Source organism: Mytilus trossulus, chromosome 9 (genome assembly GCF_036588685.1).
Source record: "Mytilus trossulus isolate FHL-02 chromosome 9, PNRI_Mtr1.1.1.hap1, whole genome shotgun sequence".
Classification (NCBI taxonomy): Eukaryota; Metazoa; Mollusca; class Bivalvia; order Mytilida; family Mytilidae; genus Mytilus; species Mytilus trossulus.
Window position 1 is genome coordinate 23,868,185 of NC_086381.1, and position 25,730 is coordinate 23,893,914.

Below are 25,730 nucleotides of genomic sequence, written 5' to 3' on the forward strand. Positions count from 1 at the left end.
AGAACGACAGCTTCGTTTGCTAAGCACTCAGATAAAATATCACAATCGCAAAAAGGACACATTCGGTAAAATTACAGATTTAGAAGACTATTTAGTCCATAAAGGACCAAATGAAGGTATCAGTAGTATACCGCTGTTCGATATTCAAAAGTCAGTTGAGAAAAGACCCAATCCGGGTTACAAACTGAAACTGAGGGAAACACATCAAATATAAGAGGAGAACTACAACACAACAGAAAAACAGCATTAAAATGTAACACAAACACACAGAAACGAACTATAATATAACAATGGCAATTTTCCTGACTTAATACAGGACATTTTACAAGACTGCGAAAATGTATCGCCAGGAAGTTGAGAAAGAGACATATAGTATATGTCACTCAATTCGTGATGATTACTAAATGGTATGTAATACCGTAATACTCCTTTCAAAAGAGAGGAAAATAAGTATTGTGTGAGCATGCACAATATCGATATGTATGTAATAACGAATAGAACAGATAGTTTGTTTCTGTTTTTAAATTAGAAAATGACAATATAAAGGTCCTCTGTTTCAATATCGACGGAATGATCAAGTTATAAAGACAAACTAGTAACCCCGTAATTCTAATTTTAGTGAGATGCAAACACTGATTGAAATGTTCATATTTATATATTTATATATGCAATCATTGGTATATCTGAACGTGAAATTTAAAATATGACTTCTTCTAGTTCATTTTCTGTCGCCTTATATTCATACAGTTTTTGCGAAGTTATCATGTATGTGCGTTCACTATTTCAGCAAACTGATATAATGCTATCATTAAAAATGTCAAACGTATGTACATGTCATAAAAATTTACAATTTAAACATGTTATAACTTGGTCGTCAAAGTTGCAGATGAGTATCTTAACCCTTAATCAAGAAATAATAAATAGTGTATAGCAAACAAACCTGAACGACAGAATGTTGATAAGACGTTGCCACTGCCATTTGCAGCTCTAATATAAAGATCTGCTCCATTTTTAAGAAGTTCAGATACAATTTCTTTAGAAGAATGAATCAGATCCGTGCATTCCATTTCATCAATGTCATATATGTGTTCATCAACCAGTGTACCAACGGCAAAGAAAAGTGCCGATCTTCCAGACGTGTCAACTATATTAACATTAATACCTCTTTCTATCAAAAGCTTTAATAATTGAAGTTTCTTTTCTAAAAAAAAAAAAGAAAGACATATTTTTGTAAACACATATGATTGTAAAGAAATAGAAACAAATAGACAAATAGATGAATATTTCTGGAAAAAAAATCAAAATAAAATGTATGCAATGACAGTTTAATCCCCTTAAGCAATCAGAAATGAAATAATAAATGTATTTTTTCACACCTAAAGTGTTATGGCTTTTGAAGTCAAAAAAATTGATGCACCAACTCACAAGAATTTAAAAATTAATAAGTGTGTAGTTGAATAACGATTTTATGATTGCGTAATTTGTAAAAAGTAAAAATGTTCTCACTAGGTATCCATATTAAAATCAAATTACACGATCTTTAACTAAAAATGCTTAAATTTGGATTAATATCCAAATTGTGACGCCATTAGTGAAAAAAAATTCATTGGCAACTCAGTTATATGTTTCATTGGTTTAAGCCAACACTCCGTTCTCCATTCCATATTTATATTACTAATTTATGAGAATTCGGATTGCAGTAGCTACGGAACTTTTGAAGCTAGTGATGTGGACATTGCTTACTCTTCCAGGGGTACTAAATCACACCGGCTATTTTTGTAGGTTTGGTGTTGCTCAAGCTGTAGTTTTTGTTAAATGTTTTGTAGATTTTTTTTCTTGCCGTCATGGTAATGTTCTGTTCGGTTTATTATGATTGTTTACCAAATTTTGAATATCTTTTATACAGGAAAGTGATTTTTAAATCCGAAAAGTACCCGTTCAACACAAGAACTACATAATTATTCTCATGGAACTGTCAATATTTGATTAGATTAGAAATTTGATTTGTTTTCTTCATCTTACCTGTGTCATAAAATACAGAAACAACAACATGCAGCAAGGAATTTCCGTTGCTGTTTGTTACGTTAACATTGGCTTCAGAATCTAATAAGAGTTTTGCTGATCCTATATTAATGTGTCTGCATGCTTCTAATAACGGTACATCATCTCCTAAACTATCATTGGGATCCGCTCCATTATTCAACAGAAGTGCAGTTATCTCGGTCTGCAAGTTTTTCGTATCTTCATCTAAACCTGTAATACCTGTTATTTTAGATGCGAGATGTAAAAGCTTCCCTCCTCCAAGCGATTTCAAGTCGTCTTTAAGAAGTGCACGAGTCAAAAGTTTGGAAAAAATCCTCTGAACTTTTATTGTATCTGTGAATATACATCAGTTATCAATACAGTATATCTGACGGTAAATAATTGATCAGAGAAGATTTATTTGTGTTGAATGCCACTTTCAACTCTGTTATGCTATTTCTTGGCGGTCAGTTTTTACTTGTGGAAGAAGCCGTAGATAGCCACCGACACTCGCACGGAAAACTGACAATTCTAGTCAAGTTAAATTGGAGTCGAGTTCCTGTTACATCCTCAATGTTGACCGGCTATTGATACAGGTGTTTGACTACTTAAACTACTTAAACCTTTCAACCACCGAGGCCTCGAAAAAACATGCATGACAGGTGAATGCAATCAAAACCATATGTTGACACCCGCGAAACATACAATGCAAAAAGAACCTGTACAATGAGCCACGAAAGGGAAAACAATCCAACTATACAAATATGTGCTACAATAAAATCAAAATATAACAGCCGTTATCAAGCTTTAACCTGAAATTATCCTCGTAGATAAATAATAAATTCAGGTAAAGAAGGAATAATTATTAACACTGTAACATTGTTTTGATTTTGTAAGCGAAGCCTTTAATAAATCGGAAGGTTAATAAGACCTACTATCTTCCCGACTAAAACTCCTAAAGCGTAATAATAGTCTCAAAACGTACAACATATTAAACTTGAAATGAAGAAATAAAAAATCATACATCGGACATTTACTTGTAAAAAGCTGTATGATACAGATCATTTGGTGTCCATCCTCGATATAAACATCGAACTAGATTCAATATATAATAGTTCAAATTTTTTTTATGGATAGTTATAATTGACATTTCTTTACGGATCTAAACTATTTAAATTTTGTTATACATTACATAACGTTATCTTCCAATAAATATCGTGAGTGTATGTTTATTTCACAGCCCTTCATGTACCTTTAAGTATAGATATAAATTTGAATGAAATGGGGAATGTGTCAAAGAGACAACAGCCTGACCATATAACAGCAGAAGGTCACCAATAGGTCTTAAATGCAGCGAAAAATTCTTGTACCCGGAGGCATTCTTCAGCTGGCACCTAAACAAATATACATACTAGTTCAGTGATAATGGACGTCATACTAAACTCCGTATTATACACAAGAAACTAAAATTAAAAATAATACTCGACTAACAAAGGTCTATTAATTTCTTTGGTCTATTTAGTATATTTGGAATTTCTTTGGGAAAAGATCATCTGCGCAACTTTCAAAATCATCAGCCGTTTATAATCATATTGTAATCAATCATTATGATTAAAAAAAAGATAAAGATTCATGTTTTCCCTCGAAACTAGAGTCAGTGAAAAAAGTGAGTTCCCACTCAAACATTACCTATTATTTCAACTAAAATCGATATTTTTCAAAAACATTTTACCAAGCGATTTTTTTAAGGCGATTTTTATAAAAAAAAAAAATTGATACAATAAGATGCAGACATATGTTTTATTGTTCATTTGGCGATAATTTTCTTGACGGATGATTAAATTTTTTAATGGATAAACACAATTGCATTTTTTACGATTTTAATTTGGTAAGTATACATTGCAAATTTTTCCAGAAAGGTTTTTCGTTGCGTTCACCTTGTCAGAAAATAAAAATGATATCAAGGTCAAGTACATAATAAACATTTCTAAATATGATGGTACTTATTTCATTTAAATCAGTCGAGTGGTTATTTGTGACTTCTTTTTTAAAATGGATTTTAGTTTAAACGATTGTTTATTTTTTGAGTGGGAACTAACTTTTGTCTTTATACATATATGCTTACATCTGAATGCGTGAAATATCTTTTTTTTAAAGAAAAAACTTGTTTATGTAATAATTTTGCCAAAAAATATACAATTACATAGTAACTGTTTATTATAATGTTCATCGTTTACCAAGATATAATTTCATCTTCATTTGATACATTTAGGCATAATACGAAGGTATAGTTTTATTTACCTCCTGAAAATAATAAACACGAATGCAGTGGTGTGAAGCCTCTATCATTTCGATCATATTCATCCACTCCGTATTGTATTAACGCAACTATCGTACTAACAAATCCTTTTTCAGCTGCTATATGCAATAGGGAATCTTTATTTCTGTCTTTTACAAGCTGAATCTTATTTTTAACAAACAAACGAACAAGTCTTGTAGCCATTTTATCTCTTTTGTCATGTTGGTTTTCTAAACAGTTGTATCTGCTACGTAGCATAGATATTAAAATTGAATTTCCATTACAATTGACAGCGCTTATATCAGAACCCTTTCTGAGTGCCCACTGCATAAATTCAAATGCGTCGTTTTTACCTAAAATAAAATCATATTGTAAATGAATTAGGTGGGATCTCAAACTTACTTATATATAGTTGCCTATTCTTCTAAGATTTTTCTCTGTTTAAAATCGAATATTTTTTTTTTACATCATGAGCTTTGAAGAGTTTTTTTTTCTTTCAACAATAAAAAATGGAATGTGGAAACTATATCGTATTGCACAAACTCCGATAATGGAATATGTTGCTAATTATCTTAAGAGAATATGCGGAAATATCCTTCCTTCTCTTTCAATGATACAAAACTGGGTGTTCTTTTCTTTGGGACATATAAGATTTGGTTATTTTCTAATGAAATTTATCAAAGACAACAACAGTTTTATATATGTAATATCCTTATCATGGCATTTACACATTGTCGTACTGTTGTCAATACATTATGAAATATGACCGAAACTTTTATTATATCAGCTATTAAATGCATAATTGAGCTAAGGCACATTTTGGCTTTTCTTTTTACATATGTTTGTCATTTAAATCGTTAAATGGTCACTCATGTATCCAACATTGGCTTTGAGAATTATGGTTAAGCATAAATCTAGAAATGCGCGTCGTACCCATCACAGTTAATTTCCATCTGAAATCAAACATTCAGCCTAAGAAGAAACATTGCTTACAGGAAAACCAACATAAGTGTAATATTGAACTTCCCGATTCATCTCGAAAATTCACATCTGCTCCATGTGAAACCAATGCCTTTATTCCCGTAAAATCTTCAGCATATGAACAATAGATCATAGCCTTATTCAATACAGCAACTTCCGTACTTGTGTCTACTTCTAAAAGTCGAATCATCAAACGACGCAGTGTAATAAACTTTGATCTATGATCTTCATATAGATAGGAATGTCGCATCGAAATCGGCCCTGCTTTATATATGAACTGATCATTCATAGAAGATATCAATGTGTCTAAAGCCGTCTTCCCCGCTGTATCTTTCAAGTGTAAATTTGGGTCTTTGCTCAAAATGTATTCCAGCATTGAGATCGCTGTATATGAATCTAAAACAGATGAAAAAATTTACAGTTGATGTAATCCTTTGTTCTGTTTCAATTGGAAACAATTGTATACCAGTTCTTTTCAAACAAGTATCAATGGTTATCAAGAGCAGGCCATTAGACAATCACTAGATATGTTTTGCAAATGTAAAGTTCTAGTGAAGTGTCGGTCTCCTGACTGTCAAAAGTATTTTCCGTAAATAGCGTTATTAAAAAAAAGCCGTTAGATTTATGCGTTTCAACTGTTTATATGGTATAAGTTTCCTAAGTGAATGCAGTCGTACGTTGGTCTATAATTTCTTATGTACACGCCATTCTTACTATGAAATAAAATTGTGTTATTGACGAAATTATACAAAATCTCCCATTATTGTATTTTAAGTTGCCAATCACGGTTTAACCGCGCAACGTAAGAGAATACAGCGTAACAATGCAGAAGGAAGATTTGCATATTTTTATCTTTGGAATTGAAAATGCCACAAAAAAACATATTTATACGAAAATAAAATACTTAATGCAAAGACAAGATCAATCTTTTGAGGAGAGTAGCAAGCCATGTTAAAATCAACATTCTATAATATACTGTTAGTTTGTATACACGTTTTGAACAATATCAAATCGTTTGTTATTGAATTTTAACACATTATTTGCTACTTATTCCGTGATAGTTGCTCGCTGTTTAGAAAATATAATAAGAAGTGCGACTTCCTATATCAGGATGATTTATTACGTATACGGTTTACGCTTTCCTTCTCCAACTTGATCATTCGATCAAAACTTTTTTGTGTGTCATTGTTTGATATACAAATACATATGAGAGAACAGTGAACATCAGGGGCAACTGTGCAGTTTTAAGTATACAGGTTTTTGTCGTTTGTTTTTCATTTTACATGAGCTAAATGCAAATTGCAAAAATGATTTCTAATTATATTCTATAATCTGTTTCTTCTAAAATTATATTCACGTAACACTCATTTTGGACCTTTCGAATACAAACCCATATCTTATTACCATTTATATTCAAAATATGGTGTATTGCAGTTTTTCCGTTCTCTCCAATGTGATTTACATCTGCTTCGTATTGAATTAAGAATTTGACAGCATCTAGACATTCTAATTCGCAAAAGTAAATGAGTGGAGAATTTTGATTTTCTTTGGTGATGTTTGGATTAACGAACGCATTCGACAAAACCATTGATGAGATCTTTCCAATAAGTATTTTGTCAACTTTAACAGATTTGGAAATAGGTCTGTTCGGTGTAAAATACTGGTACTTCTCCATTCCTTCCTGTTTCGTCAAGTTTTGTATGTATTTCCAAAATTGAGGGAAAAAAGCGTTGATTTTGTCTCCATATTTTTTATGACGAAGTAAAATATTCAGCACTTTAAAACACGAATCATGATCATCTGAAATAAAATGAATTTATCACTATACAACTATAAATCTCATAAAACAGGGTAGCAATAACGAAAAACGAAATGCAAAGTGAACAGCGACACATTCGTAAGAATTATTTCAATCCAAAAAGCACAGTAGCACATCTTCATGCAATGAATCAATACTATGAACAAAATTGGTGTGTTGGCATAATCAATTTATTTGTGTTTTGAATAATGTTGTTGCAATATTTGGGACTAAAAGCAATAAGTGATAATAGTATACTAAGAATAAATAACTAAACATACCAATAAATATGCATGTTATAGCAAACATCAAATTCCCTAACAAATTCTTATAACAAACTCGAGTAATGAGAAAAAAATTAAATTAAGATTTAATTTGGAGTTCAAGCGTTTAAAGATGATTTCTGGAAACTGCTAGAGGTTAAAATCAGTTATCAAGCAATACAATTTTGACTTTAAGTTCACATTTTGCTGTAACAACAAAACATTTTCAATAAAAGATGAGTTTCTTATCTGCTTCTTAAATTTTCGTTAGAAATTATAGCCCAATAAAGTGTGAGTTAATAAGAAATATCTGTTTTTAATTAAAGATTACATTACTTTTTGTTTGTAAACATCTTTGTAGTATGGATTCATAGTTATCTCCTCTATGATAAACATTTGCACCAAATTGCAAAAGCGATTCGACTACAGTTGGCAACATATTTTGTACAGCTGCAAATAAGGCGGTGTCTCTTCCATCCTCTTGTGTATTTGGGTCCGCTCCTTTTTTCAATAAGAATGAGACTATTTTGTCGATATTTGAGTCACATAACTTAATATCTTTCGGTCGGAAACATCCATTTACTATAGATATTATCAACGGCGGATTTCCTTTCTCATCTTTAATATTAACAGACGCTCCTTCATTTACAAGTATGTTCATTGTCTCGAGAACCTTATCTAAAGTAAACAGAATAAGACTATATGTAGAGCTCTAAAATTGTTATAAAGGAATTATCATTATGAACAATAGACATACGAAGATGTGATATGAGTGTAAATGAGACAACTCTGCACCCAAGTCACAATATGTAAAGGTAATATAAACCAATTAGAGGGTTTAAACGTTTTAAAAGGTACATGTAGCAACATTCATCCTTATATGAAACAATTGTGTAAAAACTCTTTAGTATATTTTATCGAACAATATGTACTATAACAAAATAATCAGTATGCGTTGTATCTGTGTTTTCAAAATGCAAACTAAAAAGAAAACATCTCTTTTACGTTGGAACTGCCTTTGTTCATGAATATTCAAATCGAGGTTTTAACGTTATATAATTTGGATCTTTAACAGTATTGTTAGCATACGAATATTTCTTTATTTCTTCCCTATCTAATATAACTCGATATTGCATATATGTGAGTAACATACATCATAACTTTTTAAAATAGTTCCTGTTATAACTTTATCAATCATCTATAATCATATATACCAGACAGTGAGACTAAATGTCTACACCATACGTGTATTTCGTCTGCATAGGACTTATAAGGAATAAAATACCATAGCCGTATTTGGCACAATTTTTGTGAATTTTGGGTCCTCAATACTCTTCAACTTTATACTTGTTTGGCTTTATAACTATTTTCTTTGATGTCACTGATGATTCTTATGTCGACAAACCACGAGTCTGATGTATTGCATTATAATCCTGGTACAATTGATAACTTTTTACACTACTGGGTTGATACCACTGCTGCTGGACGTTTCGTTCCAGAGGGTATCACCAGGCAAGTAGTCAGTACTTCGGTGTTGACATGAATATCAATTGTATGTCATTTTTGTTAAATTCCTGTCACAAAACATGAGTGTGTGTGTGCAAAGAATATAATTTATATGATGAATAAAATTCATTGTCATTTAAGCTCGGATATCAAAAATAAAGTATTCGAGAGATTATTGCAATGACAGTGATAAAAGATGTTAAGAACTGTGCGAAATAATATTAGATCGCATTAGGTGGTCATTTTTTTTTTAAATAATCTGTTTACAAAACTTTGAATTGTTCCATGAATGGATTATCTTATCCGTATTTGGCACAACGTTTTGGAATTTTGGATCCTCAATGATCTTCAATTTAATTCTTGTTTGGCTATTTAATGATAATTTGATCTGAGTGTCAGATGATGAGTCTTATGTAGACGAAACGCACGTCTGGCGTATTTAATTTTAATTCTTGAACCTTTTTAAATGAGTAACGCTAAGATAAATAGTGTTTAAAAACCGGCCAATTTGCAGAACACAGTTAAACAGCATTGAGTACTCAAAATAACAAGTGGAAGATTTAACAAGCTATTAATCAGGTTTAATAACCAATTTTATTGGCATAACAGTGCCTTTAGGAAGGCAGTTATTTTCCATTCGTTTCTATGATAAGTACAGTCAATTGTTTTATTTTATCTGATGTAATAGACTTCACCTTTTTGAATTTACCTTGAGGTTCAGTATTTTTGCTAAACGTTTGTCCAAATTAGACAATACTTATTTTGAAAAATTCAAAGTTTTGTGAGTATTCAATTTATAACCATTACCATATACATATAAATGACGGTTGAAACAAATTTGAATATTTTAGTACTCAAAAATTAGATTGAAAAATACCTTTCCTTTCGAGATAAAACATGCGTGAAGCACATATTAGCGGTGTTTCACTTCTGTTATTCATGATATCCACCTTAGCACCATGTTTTAACAAGGATTTTACCACTGAAATTCGTTGTAGTTGTACAGCAATCGCCAAAGGTGGATAATGACCTAGATTTGGATCTGCTCCTTTTTTGATAATCAGTGGTAAAAGTTTTTGAACAATTTGATGTGGATGTTTCGATAAAAGCAGGTACAGAGGTGATTTTCCATCTTTGGTTAAAATGTTCACGTCTGATCCGGCTGTTAGAAGACTCCTTACAACATTTACAACTGCAAAGACATTGTATTTTAAGTTATTTATTAAACTACTGTCAGATATATATACATGAAACAATAAAAAAAAAAAGGTCTTTCATCCCTAACGTGTCTCGTTCACCCAACCGTGTGGGTCACATGTTAAGTCATAAAAGTGACGTCAAACTTGTTAATAGAGAGTGCCTTTAATAAAGACCTACATGTACCTATTGTATTTATACAATATGTTCCCCTCTTGAATATGCCCGAAATATTTGCCGCTGAACGTTAAGCAACCTAAAAAAAAATATTAGTAATAGTACAATGTACCTATAAGTAATTGACGATTAAAATTATTCCGTTGGTACCAGGGGTGCTAATGATACATGCAAATGTATTCATCTTGTTTTAGTCGTTTTAGTGATGCTCGAACCCAATATATTATGTTAATCATAACTAAATACCTTTATATTATGTTATTGACGTCACTGATAACATAATATCGCTAAAAGTTTGTTTTGATACAATTAGGCAGTTGTTTTTGCGAACAAAAAATCCGTTTGTGTGGTGTGAAATTGGACACGTTCAGGAGATTTTGGATTTCATGGACTCGTTGTAGCAAAATAGATAAGTTAAAAGTAATATTTATAATTTATAAGATGGAAAGAAGTATATTGTACGATAATGATTGTAATTTGACAATTAAGAAAGAGCAAGAATCCAAACGGATCAACAAAATTAAGAATGACAAAAATATTTTTTTCCATTCTATTCTTACCATTCCCAACAATATATTATAAATTTTTTTTCCGTCTCCGAAGGTGGTTTGAAATTTTGTTAATCCAAGAATATTCATTTTTCACGAGGTCTTTACATATTTTATGTACATTGTCCGCGCCTTACGTCACACGGTGTAGTACTGACATTTCAGAGGGGAATATGATACTCAGGAGGGAATATAAAGATTGGTTCAATAACACGTGGAATATTTAAACTATCAATATGTATAAAAAGTGCAACACTATTATTTTTTATTTTTACGTTAATTTGTATGGGAGTGAAAATTAAAAATGATATAATTTGTTCATACTTTAATTTGTAAAAGCGGAGTATGTATTGAGATATGTTCAATAATATAATAAAAAAGATAGTTTAATGAACATTTCTTCAAGCTACAGGTTGTGACAAATTGACACATTTTGTATGAATTATACAAGACAAAACACCATAATGTTATTATTAGCTTTCCTAAATGATAGAATTGTAAAATAGAATACGAAAATATTTCTTTTAGAAGATGCTTTGAGAATATCAAAAGAAAAAATAGTTTATTTTCCAGCTAAAATACAACATAGTCAAAATTTCCTTCTGAAAATAAACTATTTCAAAGTTACCTCCACTTTAAATGACAATTTAAAAAATATAAGTTGAAATATCATAAACTTATGTCTGTGAAATTAAAATTTACAAAGGTAATCTGCATTTCTCATCACATGTTGCTAGTTTTATTATTCACCCCAAAGTTCTGATTAGATTGGAGTTTCTCGATATTTTGTTTACTTCTATGTTTTGTGACTAGGGTTTGCTTTATCCTCGTTTACTGTTGGCTATTGTATGAATGGTTAAACCAGATTTTTTTCCTTTCTAACGTTTCTTTTTTAAGTATTTGTGAAGTAGAAAGCCAAAATGCGAAAGGGTCATTTACCAAAGTAGTAAATTCAAAGACCAACACATTGAAGGTGCATCGTTCATACAGTAACCAGTTGAAAAGTAAATCATTCCTTAAATAGTTTACCTTTGACCTGGTGATTGTCGTCAATTCTGCATTTTGGAACTTTTGATTCAACTTTAATTGCATCTACTGACAACTTTCGAAATGTCTTAGCTCTTTTCATTTTCAGTACAGCCTCTTCATTTTGATAGTAGCACCTTCTTTTTCTATTGTTGACAGAAGTGTCTGAAACAAAGCGACGATAAAAAATTTAAATAACAAATATTTACATTGGTACTGTTAATACTTTCATTAATTAATCTTAAAATTAGGGAGTCTACAAAATATTCCCGTTCTTCTAGATCTTTGATGGTTAAACAAACAACTAACATTATACAAGCAGCAAGGCAGCGACAGATTTTATCTTCAGAATTAGAAATAGTCTTTATTCAGTTTCACGTAGAAAGATGTAATGGCTAACCGAACTTAGATGAATGAACAATTATAAATCATAAGCACATTGCCTATGTGAAATTTGAAAATTGTTTGTATGTACATTGAACGACAAATATATGTGACGTATACAATTTTCTGACCTTAGACACGCGAATCAATGAATGTGTTTGTAGATATATGTTTTTGTGTTCTGTTAAATTGTTCCTTTTAAAATTGTTACACAATGACGACTGCTGTACCAATTTTTGGACTATTTTATTTATTGTGTCTGCTTAGTTAACGCATCATTGTTAATATGACGAAATTTGATGAGACTGTCTTCCAAGTGAGACGGTAAGCGCTATAAAACCAGGTTTAATCCACCATTTTCAACATTTGAAATGCCTGTACCAAGTCAGGAATATGACAGTTCTTGTCCATTCGTTTTTTATGTGTTTTGTTATTTAATTTTACCATGTGATTATGGACTTTCCGAATTGATTTTCCTCGGAGTTCAGTATTTTTGTGATTTTACTTTTTTCTGTAAGCAAATTATTCTTTTTGTTTTGCATAAACATGAAATTTGTAATACCTTTACCTGGTTGTATGGACTGGTGATTTGCGCCAGTAACTATTCGTTTAAGTGTTGATTCTATCGATTCATCAAATCTGTATTTCCCTTAAACAACATAATTTCCTTTTTAACATTTATATAAAAAGAGACGATCTGTTTCCAATATCGTTCATTATCAGCGGGTTTGTAATAAGGTAATGGTAGCATTTTAGTAATCGTAAGGTATCTAAAACTAAAAAGCCATGGTTCTAACTTGTATCGACAAATTGTAGAACCAAAATGTGTATATCATTAATAATCAGGTTTTAATTTATTGATAAAACATAAATATTTTCAACGATAGAAATGATATTAAAAAATCTAATTACACTGTAGAATCGGGAACCTGCAAAAATACGTAAATATGAAGATGTTGAAGATAATTGTTTGAATTTTTTCGAATACGAATGCCGTCTGGAGCTTCTTCTATAAAGACAAATATCAGTAAATGACAAAGCGTGTCCATACCTTTCAGAAGTGCAAAATGTAAGGCTGTTTTCCCTCCTTGACCTTTATGGTTAAGATTGACCATATGACGTATCAAATAATGCACTACAGGAAACATATTATGGTATATCGTCAATGTCAACGCTGAACTACATCCTTCACTATTACAATCAAGATCCGACCCCCTTTCCACGAGGAACTGTATGTCTTCAAGTACGGTATGTCCTCTTTTGATGTATCGAATTATTGGTGTTTCACCTAAATTGTTCTGGATGTTCAAACTGGCGCCATGTTTTAATAAGATGGAAACTATTTTTCTATTGAGCCTTTTTGATTCTTCAATATAAAACAAAGGATATATAAAGGCAACAGTAGTATACCGCTGTTCAAAACTCGTAAATCTATGAACAAAAACAAAATCGGGGTAACAAACTTAAACTGAGGGAAACGCATTAAATATAAGAGGAGAACAACGACACAACATTAAAAACACACGCAGAAACGGACTAAGCATTAGACAAAATCCGATGGGAATAACAAATATAACATCAAAAACCAAATACATGAAATTGGGATAGAAAAGTACCGTGACACGTCTTATAGTAATGTGAATTTACCCTCAAATAAAAGAGAAAACAAACGACACAACGGAAACACAACGTTAACATGTTAGACATACGGAAACGAATTATGATATAACAATGACCATTTTTCTGACTGGATACAGGACATTTTTATCATTTTTTATCATTGTTTTCAATAATAAATATATAAGGGGTCTATTCTGATTCTGTGTGGTTCAATGTATTTGTTAGTCCTTTTTTCTTACGGGTATGACTAAATCTCTGTATATATTGACAAAACTAAAAGTACACACATGCAGCTTTTTATATGTGCTAAATATACGAGGCCACTTTTAATAATCGTTTTCCTTTTTTTCTTCTATTGTTGCAACAGTCAGTTGGCTTATATGTATGGTATAGAGCAAATAATTGTTTAGAAGGAAGAACAATTTCCAATAATATGTGTATGGTCAAACATATGAAATATCATTATTTACCAATTTGTAACAGCTTTTTGTCTGTCCTGCTGTTTGTTGAAAAAGTTTGGTTCAGAATGGACTTATTTTAAATTAACCTTGGTGCTATGAATATTACTAGATATATTATGTTTAATATCAACAGAGATTCTTCTTACCCATATGTTTATGTAGCGCTGTATTCCTTTGATATCCTTGATATTTGACATCAGCCCCTTTTTCTATCATTTTCTCAATAATATTGCCAGAACCAACAAAAGCTGCCAAAATAACCGGTGTGTTGCCGTTCTTGTCGGGGGTATTCATTTCAACACTGTGGTCAACTAGTCTAAGAACATCTTTAAGGTGACCTCCTTTGTCATCGACCTCCGCACCTAACGCAAAATGTATTGGTAAATTCCCATAGAGAGATTTCGTATTTGTGTGTGCCTTTTGATCTAACAACAATTCTAACATAAGACTTTTTTCAGGATTGATTCTCCTTTTGTAAAATCTGAACCCTACAAACAAATTCACATCAATAATCACATAAATCAAAATAGTTTTCGATACATGCCACGTTCCACGCGATATAAATTCAATAAATAATCATCATTGTCCTATAATTCATATTCGATTGCCTCGGTAGTCTCGTGAACGTGATGGTGTTCTTCCCTTTTGTGTTATTGCGGGAGAACATGTGTTCGATTTAGCCTATTCAATAAATAGATTTAAAATTGTGAGTTGGCTTTTCTCTTAATCCACTCATCACGCACCGATTATGAAACACAGTAAAGATTGGTCATTTCGTGGTCAGAATGATGGGTACGTGTAAGGTAAAAGTTACATTTACTGTTGTCTTCTGACATGGCAATTGCTGATATCTAATCAACTAGCATAATGCTGTTCCTGAACAAGTTTTTCATAGCTTTCGAGATATCACTGAAAACACTAAATTATGTTGTAAAAACAGAATCATTTAAGGGCGATAACTTCTGAAGCCTTTAGACTTATCGGTAAATCTTACTATGATGAGAATTATTTTCTGAGCGAGCCATCGCGTTTCTTCATTCATATGTCATCGGTGTCGTTGTCGACAATTGGGTTCATTCTACGGTTAAAGGGTTTTTCCAAAAGTTTATATAAAAATTTGTCATGGAATTTTCAGAAAAATTTAAACAGATGTTTAAACCTTGACTACAACCAATCCTCACAATCCATTTCTAGATATAATTCCAGATACGAGACAGACTTAACTACCTATGTTGCATCTATGTTATTTTAAATAGGATTGTATGAAGAAGTTCAACAACATCAATTACGGAAAAATTGATGAATTTTTAGGAAACATGAACTGTCTACTTTATTGGCAGCCTACAATTTAGGTAATTGAAGTAAAACTTTAAAAATTAAAGAGATGAAATTATTGTTCTCTTCGATTCTAGAATACACGATACTGCAATTAATTTACTAACACCTTTCAGTCACTTTTCAGTAAACAATTGGTCATACTTACAAATACGAGATAAAAAAAACTAAACATACAAATATTCAGTAATTTTAATTATTATGTATCAGGCCTGCTTAACAATTCACACAAGAAATTGATAGTTTGATAATCAATTAAGAGTTGAAAATCCTTTTCGTTTGAAATATGCGCATGGAAGGGATTGCTTCCAAAACACATACTTTTAATGTTAAAAAAGGGATAACATTTTTAGCACCTAATTATCAATCGGATTTGAAGATGAAAGCTATTAAAACACATGCAGGTAACATAAACAGTTATGAATTTAGATATTATGTGCGGGAAAAAAACATACTGTACAACAAAAGCTAGATATATTCAAAGTTCAATATACATGATAGTATGGAGTCAAATCCATAATAAAATTTAATTTGGATGAAGTAATGACTGTAGCAGAATTAGTGAATAAGGAAAGTATAACAAAAGATGTCTCAAGAATAATGTGTTAGTGTAATTAATGGCTAATTCTTACCCTTCCTTTTACGCGACATAAAATAAATATGCAACGCTGTTAAGTTCATCTGACCAGCATGATTGACATCAGCACCTGCTTCAATAACAGTTCTAACTAACACAGAAGATTGTAGTCTGACAGCATGCATCAATGTAGAATCTCTTCCTGCTTCTTCAATATTAGGATTAGCTCCAAAACTCAGTAATAATTTCACATAATATTCCATTCTGTCCAAAGACAATCCAGGCATGTCTGTTAGAATTCTTGTCAATATAGAATTTCCATAATTGAGAGCAGAATATCTTGGTGGAACACGACCTCCGAAGCAACTGGAAAGCTTCATTAGTTTTACACTTGGTGGTTCTAATTCTTGAGAAGAGTTTAAAGAGATGTAAATTAAAGCCGTGATTTATTTATGTTTTCGTCGTTTTCAGGTTACCGTATGGCCTTCAACATAATATATCATATTTGAATCGCTTAGATATCTTATCTATATATGATTTGAATGCGCATAGCTTGTTACAGTTTTGATTTGTTCTATTCAAAAGTTTTTCCCTTTTTTATGTTATCGCTTTTTTGGTTGTTTTTCCCTTTTCTAATATTATCGCTGTCATTATCATTATTTAAAATGAACATGATATTTTTAACACTAGACTTGCGCAAATAATACAAACAAATAAGTGTTCAAAGATGCCTTTAAAATAATAGACACTATCGACACTTCATGAGAAGTTGACAAACTTCTGCTTTCCCCGTTGTTATAAAAAAGTACCAAAAGATATCAGAGGGAGAGCCAAACTTGCTCGGCCCGGTAGTTTCATAGGAGAAGATTTTTGTAAAAGTTAACGACGACAGACGACGGACGACGGACGACGGACGCCAAGTGACGAGAAAAGCTCACTTGACCTTTTAGGCCAGGTGAGCTAATAAAACAAGCAAACAAATAATAGTTTGCAAGACACAACATAGAAAACTAAAAACTAAGCAACACGAACCCAACCAAAAAACTGGGTTTTAAGTTCCTACTTTGATCGCAAAAAGGACTTTGCTAATTGCAACCAAATTTGTTCGACTTGCTGCTGCGAGAATTGGTATCTTAATGTTTTTCAACCTACGGAATTGAATCTTAAAAGGATGTGAATAGTATTTACAAGATAATTGAACTTCAAGGTTATTTTCATAAACTGTTGACACATAGATATTTCTTACCCGTAGGAAAATATATTCTGATGTACAGGCCTAATGAAAATTCGATAAAGCATTTCTATAGAAAGGGGTCTCAATATACTTACTTATATATCCTGACATTGATGTAAATTTATCATAGAAAATACCATTGATCTTTCACAATTAGTACCTATCAAACATTTCAGCATTGATCTCAACATTGAAATGTGTTCATTACTTGAATTTCGCTGAACTATCTTAGTCGACAAATTGATATTAACTGAAAGTAATAAAACTTTATAATCTATTACAATTGGTTTCCATCTAGTTAGAATTCAAACTGCAAATCTGTGCAACATGTATGCATTGTATTTACATAAAAACATCGATATTGCCGAGATGATATATAGCATTATTTATGCTTCTCAACAACCTTTTTGTACATAAATACAACATGATATAATTACAACATATAATAATAGAATATGGTTTACCTGCATTCGCAATTATGCTTGGTAGACGTATTTCTCCTCCCATATGGTTTACATTTGCCTTGGCTTTCAACAACACATGCACCACCTCTTCAAGGTCAAAAGCTAGTGCAGTAGTCAGTGGTGTATCGTAATACCTGTCCATTATATTTACGTCTCCTCCTGTTTCCAACATTAATTTTACGGTGTCTTCACATCGAAGACATATCGCCATGATTAAGGGGTAGATGTTTGACATAGTACATTTATTTACATCAATTCCGGTTGTCAAGAAAGCGTTTAAGACTTTCAATTTCTCTACTACAAAAACCATATATGTCTTATTAATTGTACATCTGAACTTAATTGCTTCAATATAATTCTAATATGTATTGCAGATTAAAACAAACACATAATACGCCGAACTGCATTATCATTATTATAGACAAATAAAAAACTCAATAGGTATTCAAAAAATATTAAATGTTATATACCCAACACTAAGGTTTATTATTGTATTTAGTTTTAATTTCGTCTTTTATCATATATTTTATAAATTTGTATTCCATATGTGGAAACTATAATTATATAACCCCAACTACTTGTATGGAAACACGAAAGACTGTGCTTGTCAACGTCCTCTATAGTTTATTATATGTTACATATTCAGCTACAAACACTGCAGATTTTTTTATTAAATAATTGTGTCGTATTTCATTTTAATCATGACTTCAAAAAATATATTGTTTTATTATAAAGTAAAGTTCCTTTATGTTGCCCGTACAAATGATTTTGTTTGGATGCCATTACATTGTATATTTTTTTAAGCATAATCAACGCAATTTATGTTTGCTAACATATAAAAGAGGAACGAAAGATACCAAATATAAAAAAAGAAGATGTGGTATGATTGCCATGAGACAACTATCCACAAAAGACCAAAATGACACAAACATTAACAAGTATAGGTCACCGTACGGCCTTCAACAATGAGCAAAGCCCATAGCGCATATAGTCAGCTATAAAAGGCCCCGATATGACAATGTAAAACAATTCAAGCGAGAAAACTAACGGCCTCATTTTTGTAAAAAAATGAACAAAGTACATTCAAACTCATAAATCTAAAACAAACTGACAACGCCATGGCTAAATACGAAAAAGACAAACAGACAAACAATAGTTCACATGACACAACATAGAAGACTAAAGAATAAACAACACGAACCTACCAAAAACTAGGGATGGTCTCATGATAAGCAGATCCTGCTCCACGTGTGGCACCCGTCGTGTTGCTTATGTGATAACAAATCCGGTAAATTGTCTAATTCGGTAGGTCACATTCATGAAAGGGTAGAGGATTGTAGTTACGACGTAATGAACATATCCGATATCATTTGTGATACAGTTATTCCATAAAGGTCAACCAACACGTGATATAGAGTGATATGATTCCTTGTCCGTATTTTGGCTATTCTTTATGTCTTTTTTGGTATGTTTTGTGAGCTAGGCAACGTCTGGGTCCTCAATGCTCTTCAACTTTGTATTTGTTTGGCTTTTTAACTATTTTGATCTGAGCGTCACTGATGAGTCTTATGTAGACGAAACGCGCGTCTGGCGTATAAAATTATAATCCTGGTACTTTTGATAACGGTACAAGCCTCTGTCATTTTGAATAACTTGGCTCTGAGCATCAATGGTACAGTAAAATTAATATCGTAAATGTAATTATATGGAAGTGATTATTTTGTCAACGTAGTTTTTGATAAAGTCCAAAGGAAATCTAGTTGAATGATGTTACGTTTTTTCACTGTGTCAAACCATCATAGATATCAGCGGGGAAGCTTTCTAATAATTTGATTCTAACTTATGAACAGCTGTTCAATTTGAAGTTTTTTTCTTGTTACTTACCAAACCTAGGTCGACAAGTAACTATAATTGTAAAAAGAAATGTATACCCTTGTTTGGTTTTATTAAGTAACTTTTAGTAATCCATGATTAAACAAATCCGTATAATACATGATTTACATCAAAGGAGCCGATTGACACTACCCTAAAACTGTAGGCATTCATTGTCAGTATTTATTATCTTAAATATATGTTTCATCAGTAATGTAGTGATTATCATTTAACCAATAGACAAAACGTTAAGCCAATCATTCAGAGAAAAAGTGCATATTTGCTTTTCAATATTAAAATGTGTTACAGCCACAAAAATGTATACCTACAATGTAAATCTGCTTCTTTATGTCTGGAGTTTTCACTCTTCATTTCAAGAAACAAATCTATAAATAAAGTTGTTATCTAACTACCATATTTGTGCGCATATTACAGTTTTTCTTAATGTAAAATCGTATATAATGAAAATATTTTCCTAAATTTACTGTCAGTGGTTTTTTTTTATATGTGATTTCACTTGATCTTACAATAACACGACCTTGCCTTATTTTATAGTCATCTTATTTGAATTATCAATATGTATGCAAAAGATTAGATAATTTTTCATTTATATGTTTTTAAGTTAGAGCAAATATATGCACATGATTTTTTGTTTGTACACAGTTTTTTTCTAATGTACTATTATATTATTTATTAATGTATTTCTCTGTCCTGCGTTTATTTGTATTATTTATATTTTACTCCTGTCACGTACTATTGACGTTTTAGTTGTAGTTGTAATATTGCAATAAAGACAGATGTTTGGCTAGCCATAAATGTAGGTTCGACCTTAACATTTTTAAATGCCATGTACCAAGTCCTCTTGTTCTTGAAGTGTGTCCCTCAGTTTAAATTGTAACCCGGATTTGTTTTCTCTTAATCCATTTAAGACTATTGAACAGCGCTAAACCACTTTTGCCTTTACTGAAAACAATTTGTGTTTTCTCAAATTTATCTCTAGAGACTGATTATGATAAATCAACGACGAAATTAATATAGTGTATATTCGTTAATGTATTTGTACTGTATGTGTTTAAAAAGAAAGGATGCTTTCCTTACCGGCGAAAATATCTAAAGCAGCCTGCCCTTTTGTGTTTTTGTATGAAACATCAGCTCCTTCTTCTATTAGAGCACAACAGAGTTTAAACCTATTTTGTTTAATACTTTTCATTAATACAGAATCATTTCCAGCTTTCACTAAATTTATATTTGCACCATTTTTAATCATTGACATCATCACAGAATTATCAAAACCTGCCTCAATTAAAAGATCGAATAGATAGTTTCCACATGGTTGTGGTTCATTAAGACGCAATCCTTTTACAATCAGAGCTATCATTATTGAACTTGTGTTGGTCGTCGTTCCTTTAAAACAAAATGCACATTTTTAATTCAATAAGTGTTTTATAGAACAAACCTTTCAGCTTATTTGATACATAAATTTATTAATTCAAAGTACATCTTTTGCAAAAAACAGTGATTTATCCAAATGACCTTGTTCGATTTACCACTTGTTTATATTTCAAAATCTGTTATAGTTTGGAAAACATAAATTTCGCAAAAAGTAGGAAACAAAAAATTAACCATAAATGAGATTTCTATAATGTTTGCCATATATTTGGAAGTCATGCCTTCATACATTTAGCCATATATTTATTTCCTATATACATATAACAACATTCAGTTGCCATTAATACTCATGTTGATATATTTTTCTGTAGATTTGTCCTTTAATATTGTTTTCAAAGGTAACAGGATTAAAATGTAGTACGCCAGACTCGCGTTTCGTCTACATAAAACTCATCGGTGACGCTCATATCAAAATAGTTTTAAAACCAAACAAGTACAAAGGTGAAGAGCAATGAGGATTCAAAATTCCCAGAAGTTGAACTAAATACGTCTACGGTAATCTAGGCTTGGGATAAGAAAATCCTTAGTGTTTATGAAAATTCAAAGTTTTGTAAACGGGAAATTTATCAAATGACGACAATATGCGATTTGATATTATCTCGTACATATCTTAATATCTTTTATTACTGTCGTTGTGATTATCTCTCGACGAATTTATTTTTGATAGCCATGCTTAAATTAATCATATATAATATACCCGTTGGATATTTGAACATACAAAAAACAAGAAATACCAACCCAATTTACAACAATAGTGAGCTGGATTGTTACCGTCCTCTCCAATATGGTTCACATTTGCACCAGCCTGAATTAATAGGTCTGCAACTTCAAACAAACTTTTTTTAATTGCCAAAACTAAGGGCGAATGTTTGCCCTCTAGAGTCAAGTTAGGGTTTGCACCAACTGAAAGCAACTTTGAAACTACTATTGGACTTCTCCGTTGTTCAGAACATGTAAATGTTCTTTTTAAAAATAGTTTTAAAGTTGATTTTCCGTGTCGGGTCTCAATCTCATCCACAGAAATGCCTGCATTTAGGAATATAAGCAGTTGACCTAAAATGTCAAAATTAAGGTGAAATTACTTGTAATCATGGTAATTCCTATTATGTTTGTTGAACGATTCTTTGTTTCAATTTTGAAAAGTTACGATGTCTTTTGTTCTTTGAATAATAACTTGTCTATGCATTTAATATTTATTTGTTTTCAAATTGAATAAAGGATTGTAAAAATAATCCTTTGTAAACTTGATGCGCCCGTAACCCACGGGAGTAATTTAATTCGCCTTATCGAGAAAAAGATCGTGAAGAAATACCTAACGCTGATCAAGTATTTCTATTAAATTGTGAAAGCTTTAGTATAGAATCGTGATAAAAATATTAGCGAGATGACGTATGCAAGGTCAAGAACTGATATAATTAAATGAATTTAACGGAAACATAAAGAATTCAACTGTGTGCTAAAATGTTTCAATATTATTATCAATATCATATATCATTATTAATGTTAACGTTGTATTGTATTTATAAATCAAGTGTTAGAATTAAATCTCAATTTATATCAATCACCAAATATGAGAACAGATTTGCCCAATAAAAGCAATAGAGCACCAAACTCGTCGAGTACCAGTATCTGTTACTTTTTCACATATAATTTGTTACAGCAACTCGTTGGGTAAAGGTCTTTTTTTATAGAGCCTGTAATTCAGTAGTTGTTGGTTGTTGCTGTGTTACATATTTGTTGTTCGTTCATTTTGATGCACATAAACTAGACATTGGTGTTTTTTTTTCTTTTGGATTGTTTTACTTTTGTCTTTTCGGGGCCTTTTTTAGCTTTTTATGCGGTATAGCCGTTGCTCATTGTTGCAGACCGTTAAATGAACAACAGATTCTGGTTTCTTTGTCATCATGTCTCTAGTGAAAGTTGTCTCATTTGCAATCATACGACAATTAATATTTTTTTATATTTTAACATGAAATGGTTCGTCAATAGTTCGGTTTACCACCGAAAGATAAAATGTGGATCAAATGACATATGACGGACAATAGAAGTTAGAAACATTAAATTTGAACTTTTAAATATCTTGGTCTCGAGATTCACTTAAGAGACATTCAATGTCTTTATTTCCCTCTGAACCATTAACATTTGCATCCCTAAGTTACATGTATTAGCCGACTTGGTCCGAATGTGTTCAATTCAAGTTTAAAAAACCAAAGAACTTAACTTTAGGAAACTAACAGAATTGAAGATCTCCTGCTTAAGTTGTCTATTTATTTTTACAATTGCATAAATAAATATATAATCATGTGTAATTTCGAAACTATTCACTAAATGTGTCGTTTTAAATATTCAACATATAATATTCCTTACTTACTATAAGTTTTACAGGACTGTATAGCCGTTTTACCATCCCTTCCTTTATAAGCTCCCTCCTTTATCAAAGATATAAGGTCATTTTCCTTAGCATGACTGTCAAAGGCAAGCATCAATACAGAATTCCCTTTGTGCTCTATATTTGGATTCGCGCCACGCTTCAAGAAATCGTGTATTAAAGATGGACAGTGCATAGCGGCAAGACAAAAACAGTCTATCCAATCAATTTGCTTATCTCGACCTTTGAACGATATATTCGCCCCATTTTCTAATAAGATTTTTGCATTTTCCGTTAACTTATGTAGAAGAGCAAGGAATAGAGGATGATGACCATACGGTGGTTTTCCCCAGTTTTCATTCACATTAGCTCCATATGTTAGCAACAGTTTTAACATGTCTGTGCGGTTTTCTCGCTCAGCTTAATAATGAATGGGTCGAAAATTTTGTCCCTGCAATCCAAGGTTTACGTCTGCTCCACATTTGCATAAAAGTTTTACTGCTTTATAATGATTTTCCTTGACAAGGGTAAACAATGCTGTACTCTTATTTGGTAAAACTTCGTCTATATCTAAATTCCCATTGTCTTTTAGACTTTGAACACTACTGAGATTACCAGATGTAGCCGCATAGTAAAATGAATTTCTGTAAGCCTGTTTGTCATAGCTTGTAGAAAGTTCTGATTTGAACGAAGTGTCACTAATGGTTTGAAGTAGATAATCAACAATATGTGTTTTACCTTCTTCACATGCAATATGTAATGTGTTTTTGCCAGTCCTTGTTTTTTCTCGTACACTTGCACCCAAATCAACCAACAGTTTTAACAGCTCTACGGAGCCAAATTTTGCAGCATAATGAATTAATTTTTTGTCATGATCATAACGTACTATGAAGTCCAAAACACTATTTTTCATTGATTTATTGTCAATGTCACATAATGATAGAAGAGCTTCAATGTTTTTATATCTTACTGCTTTGTGTAACTCTATTTTAAATGATTCGCCGTCCTCCATTTTGAAAACAATCTCAATCTAAATTTATGACAGGTTTCTCGACTGATATAACATATTATATTCAGGTTTATAGAAATATTTGATCCGTTCAAATGTGTCACAATTTACTAGTTAACAAAAGAAAGGGTGCACTTTTCAAAATATTTATTGAATTGGAAAGAAATGACTACATTATAACAATATTTGTACCGTTGTTTAAACAATAATGACCCTGTATATTGATTTAAGGTCAGAATATTCAATCTGGAATTATTTTACAAAGCAACTTGTAACTTAGTATGTCACACTGTCACATTTGTAAGTTATACTTAATTATTGTACTAGTATACAAACTTACTTGACAAACAACCATGCATGTGTTAGTGATGGATAATTATGTGTTTAGGTTAGGGGAGAAGGAAATATTCTGACTTGTCTATTAAAGCAACACATGGACGTACATCATGAATAAACAAAGGTGCATTTGCCAAAAAGTATTGGTCTTCATCAATTCTCTTCAACTTCGATCTTTATTTTACCTTTTTTAATTTTTTTTATATTCGAGCTTCCACATCGGACAGCAAGTTATAAGGGGCAACAAATTGCTACACTAAGTGTAAAACCATTCACACGGTACAACCAACGGTTTAATCTATATAAAACAAAAAAACGAAAAACGAGAAACACATATTAACCACAGCAACAAACGACAACTACTGAACATTAGATTCCTGACTTGGGACAGATGAAGCATATCTAAGTAGGAGTAACATGGATGATGACGTATATCGAGCAAAAACTGATAACTTTACCGGAGCAACCGATAATCCTTGTTCTTCAAAAGATTAATTGCTTATTTTGTTTTGTTCTGTGTGTGTTTGTTTTCCTCTATATTATTATATTTTTCAATCGTTAACTTATATGTTGACGCCTTTTGACCCAGTATTGCCTGCCTTCATTTGGTAAATGACTTTCGTATCCCCCAATAGAAGATAGAAAACGATCGCTGAATATTTATATAAATACTTTTTTTTGTTTGCAATATCATACTTTCTGTACATGTTAAAATGCTTTTAAAGGCCTACTTATCCTTTAGATATAACTAAACCATTTGTAATTGGGGAAAATAATATGTGTTGATTGTTTATTTTCAATTCC

General features: G+C 31.5%; 1 protein-coding gene across 1 annotated transcript; it reads right to left on the reverse strand.

Moving 5' to 3' along the window:
- Window positions 1–902: 902 nt before the first annotated feature.
- Window positions 903–23,978, reverse strand: LOC134684404 (serine/threonine-protein phosphatase 6 regulatory ankyrin repeat subunit B-like). Its single transcript, XM_063543688.1, has 16 exons — window positions 23,585–23,978; window positions 20,863–21,168; window positions 20,094–20,150; window positions 17,893–18,189; window positions 16,250–16,600; window positions 14,429–14,770; window positions 13,253–13,567; window positions 12,770–12,850; window positions 11,821–11,982; window positions 9,747–10,061; window positions 7,700–8,041; window positions 6,707–7,102; window positions 5,315–5,698; window positions 4,324–4,674; window positions 2,023–2,376; window positions 903–1,201 (listed from the first exon to the last, which is right to left on the reverse strand). The coding sequence occupies exons 1-16, from the start codon at window positions 23,976–23,978 to the stop codon at window positions 903–905; spliced, it is 4,746 nt and encodes a 1,581-aa protein (XP_063399758.1).
- Window positions 23,979–25,730: the final 1,752 nt, after the last annotated feature.